This window comes from Miscanthus floridulus, chromosome 12 (genome assembly GCF_019320115.1).
Source record: "Miscanthus floridulus cultivar M001 chromosome 12, ASM1932011v1, whole genome shotgun sequence".
Taxonomy (NCBI): Eukaryota; Viridiplantae; Streptophyta; class Magnoliopsida; order Poales; family Poaceae; genus Miscanthus; species Miscanthus floridulus.
In genome coordinates, this window is record NC_089591.1 from 9047960 (window position 1) to 9062143 (window position 14184).

Here is a 14184-nt window from a genome sequence, read left to right on the forward strand (position 1 = left end):
CGCTAGACATCAATCTCATGGGCGAGGTAGATGTCTAGAACACGTCGAGAAGGCTCTCAAGGCCCCCTGCCCATTGCATGGGAGGTAGCCAAAGCACCTCCTCAAGGACTACGCCACCATGAAGGGCTACATCAGTGGCACCCTCGGCCAATAGGGCGAGGCCTAGAAGCCTGCCTTGAAGGGCAGCAATGGGTGGCAAATGCCTAGGAGGAAGACACCGAGTTCCCCAAGGGTGAGCACTGCCTCATGAACTTTGGGGGCTCCCACGCCTACAAATCCCACTAGTAGTGCTGCATCATCGAACAAGAGGTGAATGCTGTTCACACCCTCACCGCTCCGATGTGGCTCCAATGGTCCCAAATAGGCATCACCTTTGACTAGGAAGACCACCCCAATCGCATCCCTCATCCAGGGCACTACCTGCTCATGGTCAGCCCGATTATGGGCACCACACGCCTCACCAAAGTGTTGATGGACGAGGGCAACGGCCTCAACATACTCTATGCCAGCACCCTTGACAAGATGGGCATCCCCCACAGAAACATGTGCGCTAGCAAGGCACCGTTCTATGGGATCATGCCAGGGAAGGAAGTCATGCCCCTTAGGCACATCTGGCTCAATGTCACCTTCGACCAGCCAAACAACTTTTGCAAGGAGCCACTCACCTTTGAGGTGGTTGACTTCCCTGGCATCTACCTTGCCCTCCTCGGTCGACCATGCTTGGCCAAGTTCATGGCTGTCCCCAACTACACCTACCTAAAGCTCAAGATGCCTGGCCTGAAGGGGGTCATCACCGTCGAGGGTAGCTTCAAGCAAGCCTACTACTACGAGCAAGACTTTGTTGTCCAAGCAGATGCACTCATTGCCCCCTATGCTCTCGATGACCCTGGCCATGACATAGGAGGGGCACCAGCAGAGGAAGCAACCAAGGCAGTAGTGGTGCTCGATTAACCGAGCATTGACAAGGCAGACAAGGTTCCTAGCGGCAATGGTGGACTGACCGGCCCCTCAATCCAGGTGCTTGGCCACCTAGAAGGGGTTGACCCAATCAAGGTGAGTTCTGCCCTTTCCCCATGAGGGAAGGCCAAACATCGAGCCATCCGCCTAGGAGCGCCATCTCCCAAACCATGGCCCACCTGCCGACCTCCTTCGCCGGCCTACCTCTCCAACAATAAAAACCAAGATAAGTCCCATCGTCCTGACCCTCTTGCTTTGCTTGTGTCTATAACCATCTCCTTTAACCCGAGCCACCCAAGCGGTAGCTCGGCTGCACCAGAGGATCGATTGAGCTAACCATCAGCTGACTTTTCTAAAGGAGGACTGCTGTAAAGGGCCCCCCTGAGCGAGGCAAGGATGGGATGGATAGAGCAAGAGGACCAGGCAAAGGATCGGCAAGGTGCTAACGGAATGGCCCTGACCGTCTTGTTACTAGCTCCGTCATCTTCCCTTTCTCTTGTGTCCATTCTATTTTCTTTGTAGGTACCTGCATGTCTCCCAATCATTCAATGGATCACACCACTCCACCACACAATGGTCTAGGGGGGCCCCAGAAGGGGCATCGCTAAGGGTTCTTAGGTCAACCCACTGGGCTTTAGGGCCGCCCGAAGCACCTAAAGTGCGAGGGACGCTCAGGAGATGAGCCCACATAGCTATAGCTGGGACACCTAGAAGTGTCCTGACCATCTAGATGAGCGAAGTCTGAGTACCAATTTCGAGCCACTCGTGGTGACCCATAGAAGGAGGCAGTGAGCCCTCGAGTACCGACAGATGGGCTCAGGAACTATACGAGTGGCTCGATCGGGAAGCCAAGGATCTCCCCTCTGGGGGGACATGACTAGGGCATAGAATGACCATAAAACCCAGGGTTCTCATGGACTTACCCGCTAGTAGCATGAGCATAGCGATCTTGGCCAACGAGGCCATTGTCATAACAGCCCATCCCAATGAGGGACTAAATCTCTGAGCATGACTCAAGAGCAATGGGATTGCAAATGAAAGTAATTTCATTTCATTAATTGGGAATGACCTAATTACAATATATGGTGGCAAAAATAGCTAAACAACGCAAGGCGCAGGCACCATAGCAAGGCACCGGAGAAGGCACATCGGTGACCGGCCATGCAAGTGACCCTACCTCCCCAAGAGGGACAACCTCTATTGAAGGGGGAGGTTGAGGTCCCCGAGCCCAGAAGCTCAGTGAGCCACCCATAGGAGGGGCAGAGTGCACTAAGAAGAGGTAGAGATCTCCCGGCTCCAGCTCAGGGACTGGCCTGATATCAGGCACCTGAGCCCTCTAGGGAGCGCAACGTCTGGCCCGACCACACGTTTGGATGGATGACTAGGGGGCCGAGGGTAGCAACGTGGAGCTCGGGCACCTCCAAGCATCACATGTGCTCAGAAGCCTACTGACATTACCTCGTTGATCCCACACACATGCCCTCACTACCCCCATCGATGACGCCATGGGAGCAGCTCAAGAGGGTAGGTCAGCTATCGCCCATTCACGCTGCGATGGGCAAGCACTGTTGCGCCCATAGAAAGCCCTAGCCACGTGACTCTCTCACTCTCAAGCTATGGCTAGGGCCACGCTAGCATCCTTCCCACCCTCAAAGAAGCAACCGCCTAGCGCACCAAGGTAGGCTCACCCGCATGGAAGCATCACACTTCATCGTCATCATCATCGCCAAAGAAGATGGATCTTAGAACAAGGAGAGAAGGGGCTAGAGGAAGGGATTGAAGATGTCGTGTCCCCCGAGGCTCCCCCTTTAGAGCCTAGACGATGAGTTGTGAGCAGCTCTGGACCCTCCGATCAGCCACCAACAGCCTAGAGGGGCCCTAGGGAACTAGCTAGGTATCTCTTCAACCCCCGTAGCATGCCTCTAGGCAGTTGCATGATGATAGCCGCATAGTAAAGGCAGAGTCAGGTAACCATTGAAAACTAGTCAAGTCCCCGCTCCACTTTCCACTATGCACGCCACCCACTCCACGCACGCCTCCCCATGGGACTTGAGGGGATTCGAGTCCCCTCGAGCCCATCGGCTATCATCGATAGCCTAGATGCATGCGCACCAAGTGTCATGGCTCCTCCTCCACTAGATTTGCTCCACGTGGCCCTAACGTCCCATCTCCCAAACAAAGTGGGATGGCGCGGGAATGCATGCCATAACTCCTCCTCTAGGCACGATGGCCCAGACGCCATCAACCACCTATGCAAGACATCAGCAGAAGGGACATGCCCAGAAGCCACCACTCCCACTAATAGGGAGGCCCCACAATATCCTTAGGGGCTGCGCTAGCACCCTAGATGGAGCAACCTGAACCCCTGATTGATGATCGCTTGGGTAACACACCCCCAAAACTAGCCAACTCCCTAGAGTTGGGGTGGGAGCCACTGAGCAAAGGACCCAACGAGGGCCCCCATCCAAGGCTCAACATGCTCCCAGTACCTCGATCTATGGCCACAGAAGGTTAGCCCTAGAAGGTCGGCTCCAGAGGATCGGGACTTGCTACCACAACCCTTAGGAGGGCATGGCGCTCTAGATGATCAGATGGCCCCATTATAGAGCCCAGATGTTCTGATCACCCGACCCATGGCAGGCTCTGATAAAAAAGGAGGGCACCTCTAGGCTCAAGATCGACAACTCCCAGACGAGTTCATTGAGCCTTTGCTCAAGTCAGAGACCTATGTGACATGGTCTCACAAAGGGATTAGCACCATCATCGTTCGGCCCTGATGATCGAGCAACGCCCATCACATCGAAGAAGAAGGCCCCAAGCAGGGCATAGCACCATTGTCAGCGGAAGCCATTCCCGCCAAGGAGGGTTCAGTCACTAGAAGATCGAATTCAATCCTTCATCGCCATCATGTCGCGTGAGGCCACGAAGGGCTCAGGGGCTACTGACGAGATCCAAACATATGAGTATGTTAAGCCTCGGGTCCAATGGTTCCCAAATGATGAAGACCCCCCCCCAACTGACCCCTCCAGGATTGCCTAGGGCCTTGGGGGCAATACCCATTAGGTACGCTCATGCACACCCTCTGAGAAGAAACCCGGCCGAGCCTGACTCCACCATGACCTCTGCTTGGGGCTCGTGGGCTTGCTCGAGCCCTGAGGCTCCCAATCTATGATGATAATTTGGCCTAGCCCTTGGCTCCTGCCCCACCAACCATGCCAGCCAAGGCCTAGGCACAAGAAGACATGCCCCAGGCTACTGAGGCTTGAGGGCTCCCCGGTGCTGCCCATTAGGCATGGCATTGTCGGCCACTTTCCCGACAAGGTCACGCACGGGGCATGACACAAGAAGACAAAGCTTCCCCATGGCCTCTAGGGGCTTGGAGGCCCCCAAGCCCATGCATGAGCCCTGGAGCCAACCTCCTTCACCGCCAAGAAGACTCTAGAAGGTCCACCTAGGGGAGGACAATCCAAGCCGACATAGCCTGACACACAGAGTGTCAGAACAGAGTAGACGGATGACACCCAAGGCTTCTTTGCCTCCATGTCACCACCACGGTCCACAGCGCATCACTGCAAGACCCTCCTGGACTCCGATGCATGTAGACCATAGACTAGTTCCCCCAAAACAGCATGTACCCTACCTATCTCGTTATATAAGGGATATGGTCGCACCTAGAGAGGGGGACAATCATGAGAAGATAGATCATTCCATTCCACTCCATCCTTTGGCCTCTGCTCTGCATCAAGAGCAAGGCCACTCAGAGAGGAAAACTGACAGCTCCTCCACATATCCCGTCATCTTCCTCCTCTCCAACGAGGGGAAAACTCCACTAGCGGTGAGGCAACATTAGGATTTGCACTGAGCTAACCCCCTACCAAATCTCTCTACAACCCTGTTGTAACCCCCCAATTTTGGGTGCTTTTGAGTATAAGGATCATCAGTTGCTGGACGTAGGGCATTGATTGGCCTGAACTAGGATAAACCGTTGTGTCCTCTCTATGATTCTTGTGTTCTTGAGTCCATCGGAGCCACCAAAGACACGTACTCTGACACCGACTCGAACAACAATGCTTGCTGTGGTTCCAACCCCATGATAGCAGGCAAAAGCAACCAATAGGGGCTAGACAGAGTTTAATCCACCTAATACAAAGTCAACAAAAGTTAACGCAGACATAGCGATTCCGTGGGTTAAACTCTGTCTGTTGAGCGTGGTGTAGATCAGGTCCTTTGGTCATTTGGTAGAGGTTTTCTAGCCCCTATTGGTTGGTTTTGCCTACTGGTTTCTTTCTGGTTCTCTTTTTGATCTGAAGTAAGGTAAACATGCATAACAGAATTCATCTAATCAAGTTTCTCGTCAATCTAATGCCTAACGGAGGAGCCACATATCTATTCAAAGTTCACTACACAGATAAGAAAGTCTATGCATTGTAAATCTGACCGGGTCGGCAAATCTCATGTTATATAGGGAAACCAGTTTCATACTAGTACTTTCGTTGAATCCCTAGGAAACAATAAAATTGAAACTAAACAACAGAAAAGCAGAAGCAAAAGCACAAGCAATAGAAAATCAAAAGCTACAGAATACACCATATTTGAGGACAAATTTCAAATGCTAGAATACACTACATTCAAAAAATGTAAAGAGTGAATTACCAGTTTCTTATTCCAATTTCCCATTCAAAAAAATGGATTTCTTGGCAAAGCCTATAGTCCTCGCTGTAATACAGAGCCCTTTTCCCCCATCAATCTGCATAGCCACAGACACAGCAAGGTGGCCGGTGATCACAATTTGCACCACTATAGGGAGCGCCATCAGCAACATGATTGTCGGCGTGGATCGAGCTATGACTTGTGGACGGTGGTGAGCTGGTTGGCTAGAGAGGCGGAGTGGGACGATGTATGTTGATTGTGGAGGAGGCGAGGGAGGTTGCTGAGCAGGGGCTATAGTAGGAGTTCTTGAAATACCCTCTGCAAACTGTCATGGGAATGCACAACAACTTTTGCGCAATGCAAGAGGGGTGTCAAACAATGGGAGTGAGGCTAGGCTTTGTACACATAGGGACACCAGGGCAGGAATAGTCTTCTGACGTGAGCGCACCATGTTCATAATACTACTAGTATCTGGGTAGTGCATATTTTAGATGGTCGGACCTTCTATCATCTAGTGAAGTATACAGTGCAGTCCAATCCAAGCAGTCCAAGGCTCATAGCAATTGAGGGGCAACAGCTAGCTAGAGATGGCTACATGGTTTCATATGTTCTAATTGTCTACACTCCCTTGACTATGTTTAAAGCTGCCACTTCAGGAATCCAACTACCTTACTACTTCATGCTTGCAACCATAGACGGTGTAGCTCCTATTTGTAGCACAGCCGATCAGGCAAAAGTTCTACTCATAGCTGTACAAGAGTTACATGTCTGGCCCATTCAAATTTACAATGTTCGGACTATTAGGCGAGCATACGGTTTCCATGAAACAGGTAAACATCATTTTGTCTAATATACTAGAGGGACATGGTCGAGGGAAAAGTTGTGATTGTTTGTTGCAAAGTACATATCCGTGGTATGGTAACTAGTTGCCATCTATAAGAATGATTTTAGTTAGAATAAATGTCAATCGAGATCCTCAAACCAGCATGGAACGCAATAATAAGTTCATACAAATTGTACAGTTTGATATGAGGCATATTACCTTTATCCAAATACTCAAACCAGCATGGAACATGGTTGGAGAAATGCAAATGGGTAAGGGAAGAGGGGGAGCCAAAAGGTAGGCGATTGATGCGATGCTATCAGATGAGGTAAGGGGATGCTCCTTTCATATAGACTTTGTATGGCTGACGAAAGTGAAGCGAATGCGGCAGGAACAGCAGTCGAGGGGCAGACTGATTGCTACGACACTTTATAATGTTCTACGAGATCATATACATAGTGGGCGGACTTTCTATATCCAAAAGCAACCAATAGGGGCTAGAAACTAGTTAACAAATGACCAAAGGGACTGAGCTACACCATGCTCAACATAGTTTAACCCACCTCATACAAAGTTCAACAGAAGTTAACACAAACATGCATGCAAATAATACATCACATACGGTCGTACCACGGACCAAACCTAGTCATGACATGTACTACTAATACGTCCCATGGATCATGGGTCGAGGCGAGCGTGTAGGATCTCATCCTTGTTCACCTTTGCTAAGACGGCGTTGGTGGTCGGCTCAACGCTCACGAATAGATCATCCATAAAATCTTGATCATCTAGTGCCGGCAAAAAAGCCAGGTGCACCACCAAGACTTTCACCTCTATGCCAAACTAAAGCTAAATAGTAGCCAGTGCCATAGTAGCCCCATGACAAATGGCTTCGGACACCATGGCCTGAAGGCGAGCTGGTAGGGCTCAGAGACTGTAACACCCCGGGTGTTTAAATATTATAAACATGACATGTCATCATATGCATTGCAAGGCATTGGTCATATTGCAAACTTTGATATGCATTCACTAAAACAAGTTTACATTTATGTTAGGAGTGTTGAATTGAATTGTTTGAATCAAGTTCAAAAATTTGGTTTGGATTTGAATTTTCAAGAAAACCCTGATTTTCAGTATTTAAATCCTACCCTAAAAACTCATTTCAAAATCTAAGCACATTTTGGGGATGAGCCCAAAAGCAAAAGTGTAGAGCTTGTCAAGTTATACAAAGTTTGTTTTTGGAGTTTTCAAAGTTGTTATGAAAAATTTGATGTAATTCAAAAAGGCGTAATTCGTTAAATGTCCCCTATTTGAATTCAAAAGTTCATTTCAAAATATAGACCGAATTAGGGGTTGGTTATAAAAGAAAAGTTGTAGAACTTTTGATTTTGTATAACTTTTATTTTTGGAGATTTTTGAGTTGTTATACAAATTTGGGAGTAATTTGAATTTGAAAATGCATGGCAATTCTGTAATTACTGTGAATAGTGTTCAACGCCTAAGCTACATCGCCGGCGACCTTCGGCTTGCTTCCAGGCGTGTCGTGGCCATCTATGGCATCGCGCTAGCATGGGAAAAGGCTTTTGCGTGGCTTCCTTGAGCTTCTGAGCCGCTCTATAAGGCCGAGACGCCGTCGTCGTCGTTCCTTCTTCTTCTCTTTTTTCCCGTTGCCCTTGCTCATCTCCGGTGAGTCCGTGTCATCGCCGTAGTGCCTCTCCAGCCTCAGCAAAGCTTTCCACAACTCTGCCTGCTCCTTGCGTGCTTAGCCAACCTACCATTGCAGCTTGATTTCGTCAGGAGTCACCATTCATCGCTGTTCTTCTTCGCGGCCAGTAGCGTCGCCGTCGCGTTCGCCTCACCGTGGCCAGTGCTCCAAGGTGCGTATCCGTCCTTGATTTGTAGCCCTTCTGCTTCACCGTGTTACCATGGTCCTTTGTGACCTTTTGATTGAACCATTCCTCCACTGTAGTCACCGGGAGTCGAGCTTGCCATCGTCGCCGTTGCTGTCACCGTCGTCTGACGCCACCTTTGCTGCTCATCGTCTACCGCACGTTCTAACACGTTTGTGGTGAGCTTCTGTTGCTTCTCGAGTAGTTTTAGAGAGCTCTAGCAAGCTCTAGTTGCTTGAATGCCGCGGTGCCACTGTGTCCTACTTGGCCGAGCTGCCATGGCCGGCGTAGTGCTCGGTCCTGGCCGCGTTTGGTCTCGATTGTGCCACCAATCGTTGCGCCTTGTTGTGGTGATCACCGTGGTGCCTTTGCCGTCGCTGTTGGTCTCACCATCGGCGAGGAAGTGTCGGTCAGCGCCGTCATCGTCGAGGTCGAAGCTGGAGGTTGAAGATGACGGGTGGGGTCGGGTTGTCAACGACTATGTAGTTCAAAATGAATTTTCTGTTTTTCAGATTTGAATGAATAGTGATGTAATTTGTTATTTTTGTGTAGATTAATTTAGAGTTCCAAAAATTATGACAATTTTTGTGTGACTTCTATGTGATGTATATTATTTAGGAAAAATATGAAATATTGTTTTTTAGTAATTTTTGAATATGATAAAAATTGCTCAATTAATTAATAAATGAGTTTCCATGATTTTTCTAGACTCAATTAATTATCCAAAAATTATGAAATTTGTTTTTCCACTTACTTATCATGTGATGAACCTTTACTAAAATTTTGAACTCAATTAGAATAAGTTGATTTATTTCATAATTCTTAATTAATTAATTAATTCATAAAAGCAAATAGTAACCTTTAATGATTTAGGTTTTGTTGAAATTTTGGATTGAGTGATGACCTTGGGTCATTAGTTGATAATGATCCTTGGCAATTGATGTATATATTACGAAAAAGATTTAGTTAGTTTGACTTGTAACTGTACCGCAAAGGAAAGTTGTATTCCAGTTAACTTTTGCATCCATCATCAAGCATCATGTTTCGTATTCCGCATCATGTTAAACATGGCATTATTACTACGTGTAGTGAACAAAGGTGAACACGTGGTAGTTAATCAAGTTGCAGAGGAGGTTAATCCATCTGTTGAGGTCGGATCGAATACTTATGGAACGTCGCAGGAACTGGACTTTTCCGTCAATGAAGGCAAGCCCTGGATGCATACAACCCTACCTTGTGTTTTACAAATTGATTTCGCTTTTGCTTTTCTTTCTGCATTAAGTGATTAGGAGTTAAGTGAAAACCTAATTGGTGCATTACCAACCTTATTCTTCCATATCTACCCTGTTATTAGTTTTAATTCATATATGCCTAGTTTTGCTTAGCTATGCTTAGAACGATGAAAGTTGGGTGATTACCTGTCATCTGCAAGTTTTAAATGGATCTTTGGTTACTTATGTGATCATGAAATATGAGCATGTGGAGTAATAAATCTAGACAGAGCGGACTAGGTGTGTGTGAGCCATAAGACATGGAGGTCTTGTGAGCGGGTTCTTTCCGCCTGTGTCGGTTAAGGTCCGTACCGTTGTTGAACTGTGTGTGGTGAGACTTTGTAGTACTAACCACATACTCCGGTAAGCCTTAACTTGGCTATTCTATTACAAGAATGGCTACTCGCACACTAGGAGTGGAGAGATGGCAGGAATAGCGTGTACCCACATGGCAATGGGCTAGATTGGTGGAGTACTATGTTCTCAGGTGGCGTGGACCCGTTCTTGTTTTAGAAGATCCGAGGGTAGGTTGGTATATGTAGGTCGGGGACCTACATATGTCGTGTGGTCTAGAATCCCCAGCTGGGTTTAATCGGTTCGAATCGTTGTTGCTCCTCGGTTATGGAGACTCACTTCTCTATTCATCATCGTAGTTTAATAACTGAAATTTGAGAAGGTGTTGGATATGAAGTTTCATGATCTCAATATGGATCGTGTCATCTTTATATATGATTATATGAAGTTTTTAATGTGAAATTAAAGAATTTTGTTAAAGAGCTTTTACACAAAATAACTTTGATTATTGCTAAAGCTATACCTTGAATCCCTGAGCCTGCATTCCTGAGTTTATCAGTTCTTATTTCGGTTAAGTCTTGTTGAGTACTTTTGTACTTAGGGTTTGTTGACCCTTGTTGCAGGTGAGGCTCATGAGCAGATCTGTTTTGGATCGTGCTGCATGACTATTGTTCGATCTGACGATGAGAAGTAAATGTGTGGCCCTTGGGCAGGGCAGTTCTATTGTGTGTTTTGTATTATGTTATAATACCACTCCACTACTACATTTTGTATTAATTATCAAACTTAGTTTGTAAGGTTTGAAACCACTGGTTTGTAAACTAAGTTATTGTAAGACTTCCGCTGTTTTTACTCTGATGTATATATATTTGAATAAATGTTGTAATACTGCAATGACTCTATAATGTGATCCTGCTCAGAAATCGTGGATGATTCGGGGTTCCCCGAGGACACCCGACAGTCTTCTTAAGTTACCGGGAACATATGCATAGATGTCAAAGGTCGTTGGATGGTGACAGGTGCATGTGGGCCCTATAATTTAGGAGGTTCTGCCACAGAGACGCTCCTCTAGTGTAGTGGTTGGATCATTCATTGTATGCATAGGGAAGGTGACATCATAGACGGCAGTCGCGTTGACAAGCATGTTCTAGACCTCCTCCTCAGTGACCGCCTACTCATATCGCGCCTGGGCAACTTCTTGTTGGGCAATGCCAAGTGCGGCGCGCATGGCCTTCAGCTCATCACGAAGCTTGTCGGCATCTAGACTGGCCCATGAGTACAATTATATGGCCTTGAGGTAAGACTGCTTTAACTTAAAGTATTCTTCATCATCTGACGATTCATCACCAGAAGACTGTGCGGGGACAGGTGGGATCGACGGCGGCGTGCGGCTGAAAGGTCCTAATGGCTAGAGGGGGGTGAATAGCCTATAAAAATTTCTACAACAACACTTAAGCCAAGTGGTTAGTCAATTAAATAACAAAGCGAGTGTTGCGCTACCTACTAAAAATGCAAGCCTCCTATCCACATTTCTAGTTGCTATGATCTCTAATTCACACAAGAGAGGCTAAGTCACTACCACTGAGTTAGTGAGGTCTCAGAGACTAACTAAAGAGCCTCACTAAACTCTAGACCCGACACAAGCTAGCTCTCAAAACTAATTACTCTAAAGAGCTTGGCTACACTAGGAATGTAAATGCAAGATTAGGGCAGTGAGGTTATATCGCTGTGGCAAGAGATAATCAACCAATCAATCACAATGAGTACCAAGAAATCTTGGGGACAAGATGACACAAGATTTTTCACCAAGGTTTACTTTCTTACTGACAAGCTAGTCCTCATTGTGGCGATTCACTCACTTGGAGGTCCATGCGCTAATAGGCATCACATGCCTAACCTACAATCGGGTGCCGCACAACCAACACAAGATGAGGATCACACAAGCTACGAGCAATCCACTAGAGTACCTTTTGGCTCTCTACTGGGGAAAGGTCAACAACCCCTCACAATCACCATGATCAGAGCTAGAGACAATCACCTTCCTCCGCTCGATGATCCTCGCTACACCAAGCCATCTAGGTGGTGGCAACCACCAAGGGAAACAAGCAAAACTCGTAGCAAAACACAATCACCAAGTGCCTCTAGATGCAATCACTCAAGCAATGCACTTGGATTTACTCCCAATCTCACAAAGATGATGAATCAATGATGGAGATGAGTGGGAGGGCTTTGGCTAAGCTCACAAGGTTACTATGTCAATGCAAATGGCCAAGAGAGTGAGCTAGAGCCTACCAAACACCTTATATAGGGATCCCCAACAAAAAGAGCTGTTGGCCCCCTCACTGCACACAAATCATGGCGACTGGAAGCGCCGGTTAGGGTGACCGGACACGCGACACCCAACGTCCAGTCCATGGATCTATGCCATGTGTCCCTTCAGTTTAATCTCAGCCACTTGATCCCAATAGTCACTAGCCTTCCTCGCATGGTTAAGTAACGACTGGACGCATCGTCCCGAAGACCAGACATGTCGTCCCAAAGACCGGACGGGCCGGTACCAAGTCAGCTCATGCATTCACCCAACTATTAAAACACATCGACCGAACGCGCCACTCCCCGCGGTCTCCTAGCATCAGGTCATTTCCAGTAAGGGTCTAGAGAGGAAAAATGATGATCGAACGCATCTGATCGTGCATGATCGGACTCACCACGACGTCCGATCCTATCTGGCTCACAAAGAAGCTCACGTCAGTGTACATCATCCCATGACCAGATGCAACCCTACATGTCTGGTCATGGGATGATGTACGCTGACGTGAGCTCGAGTTTGCTAACTCCTTTATAATTGACTAGACTCACCAACCCAGGATCTGGTCACTTCGAGGCCTGAGTTCGATCACTGAAAACAATGTCTCCTCAACTCCAAACTTTGCCAAACTCCTCCACCCTAGATCAAATGTGCTAACCACCAAGTGTATCACCTTGTGCATGTGTGTTAGCATATTTTCACAAATATTTTCAAGGGTGTCAGCACTCCACTAGATCTAAATGCATATGCAATGAGTTAGAACATCTAGTGGCACTTTGATAACCACATTTTGATATGAGTTTCACCCCTCTTAATGGTATGGCTATCTATCCTAAATGAGATCACACCCACTAGGTGTCTTGATCACCAAAACAAAATGGCCCTATTGATTTCACCTTTGCCTTGAGCCCATTTTGTTTTTCTCTTTCTTCTTTTCCAAGTTCAAGCTCTTGATCAATGCCATGGTCACACCACCATCATCATGATCTTTATTGTTTGCTCCACCACTTTGAATGTGCTACCCTATCTCATGATCACTTAGAGTAAAAGGGTTAGCACTTAGGGTTTCATCAATTTACCAAAACCAAACTAGAGCTTTCAATCTCCCCCTTTTTGGTAGTTGATGACAACCCTTTCACAAAGATATGAATTGAAATTCAATTGAATCCATGTTGCTTTCCCAAGCATATTTACCATGTGTAAAAGGATATGGACAAGTTTCATGAACCCCAATTGGTAGCATTAGCTCCCCTACATATGTGCTAAGAGTTTGGATTGGAGCTTGCACATATGCATAGATAGGAACTATGGGAGGGCAATGTCTACCAAATGATGCTAAAGTATAAGAGATGGACCTTTGAAGCATGATGCCAATCGGACGGCACCAAATATACCATCCTTAGCACCATTGGTAGTTAGATAGCACTTGGAATTACTTGCAAAACACAAACACTCGATACCTCATGAGATCAACATTATATGCAAGGTTCTAGTACCACTTGAAAAATAAAACCAAGGCATATCTCACTATCCTATGCATGCTAGTTTGTCATTTCATCATTCAAACCTATAACTAGCATACACCACACAAGCATGTAATTTTAATTTAAAACTTGTGCCATGCAAGCAAACATATGAAATGCACATTCAAATACATCAATCAAGTTTATGAGCTTGCTCCCCCTACATGTGTGCTCAAATTTTAATTTATCCCCTTCCTTTGTCATATTTCTCCCCCTATATCAAAGTTCTCCCCTTTGTTATCTTTTCACTATATTTGTGCATTACTTCTCCCCCTTTGTCATCAATGACCACAAAGGTTCAATTTTAGATAGGTTAAGATTATCAAAGTCAATCAATGGGGTGAGGATCATTTTCCCAAATTTGGTTCAATCTAGAACACTTGCCAAAAATATTTAACTCAGTTTGATCCAAGGACAAGCTTCTTCATGCCTCATTTGAAGGGTTATCTTGTACCATGTTGAGTTAAAC

At 46.7% G+C, this 14184-nt stretch overlaps 1 protein-coding gene across 1 annotated transcript; it reads left to right on the forward strand.

Annotated features, from left to right (window-relative positions):
- Positions 1-441: 441 nt before the first annotated feature.
- Positions 442-951, forward strand: LOC136495529 (uncharacterized). The gene has a single exon (XM_066491436.1). It carries the CDS (start codon positions 442-444, stop codon positions 949-951), a length of 510 nt encoding a protein of 169 aa, XP_066347533.1.
- The last annotated feature ends 13233 nt before the right edge of the window (positions 952-14184 follow it).

What these genes read in the sequence shown, in the direction of transcription:
- LOC136495529 (XM_066491436.1), top strand. Translation starts at nt 442, where the DNA reads ATGGGCACCACACGCCTCACCAAAGTGTTGATGGACGAGGGCAACGGC.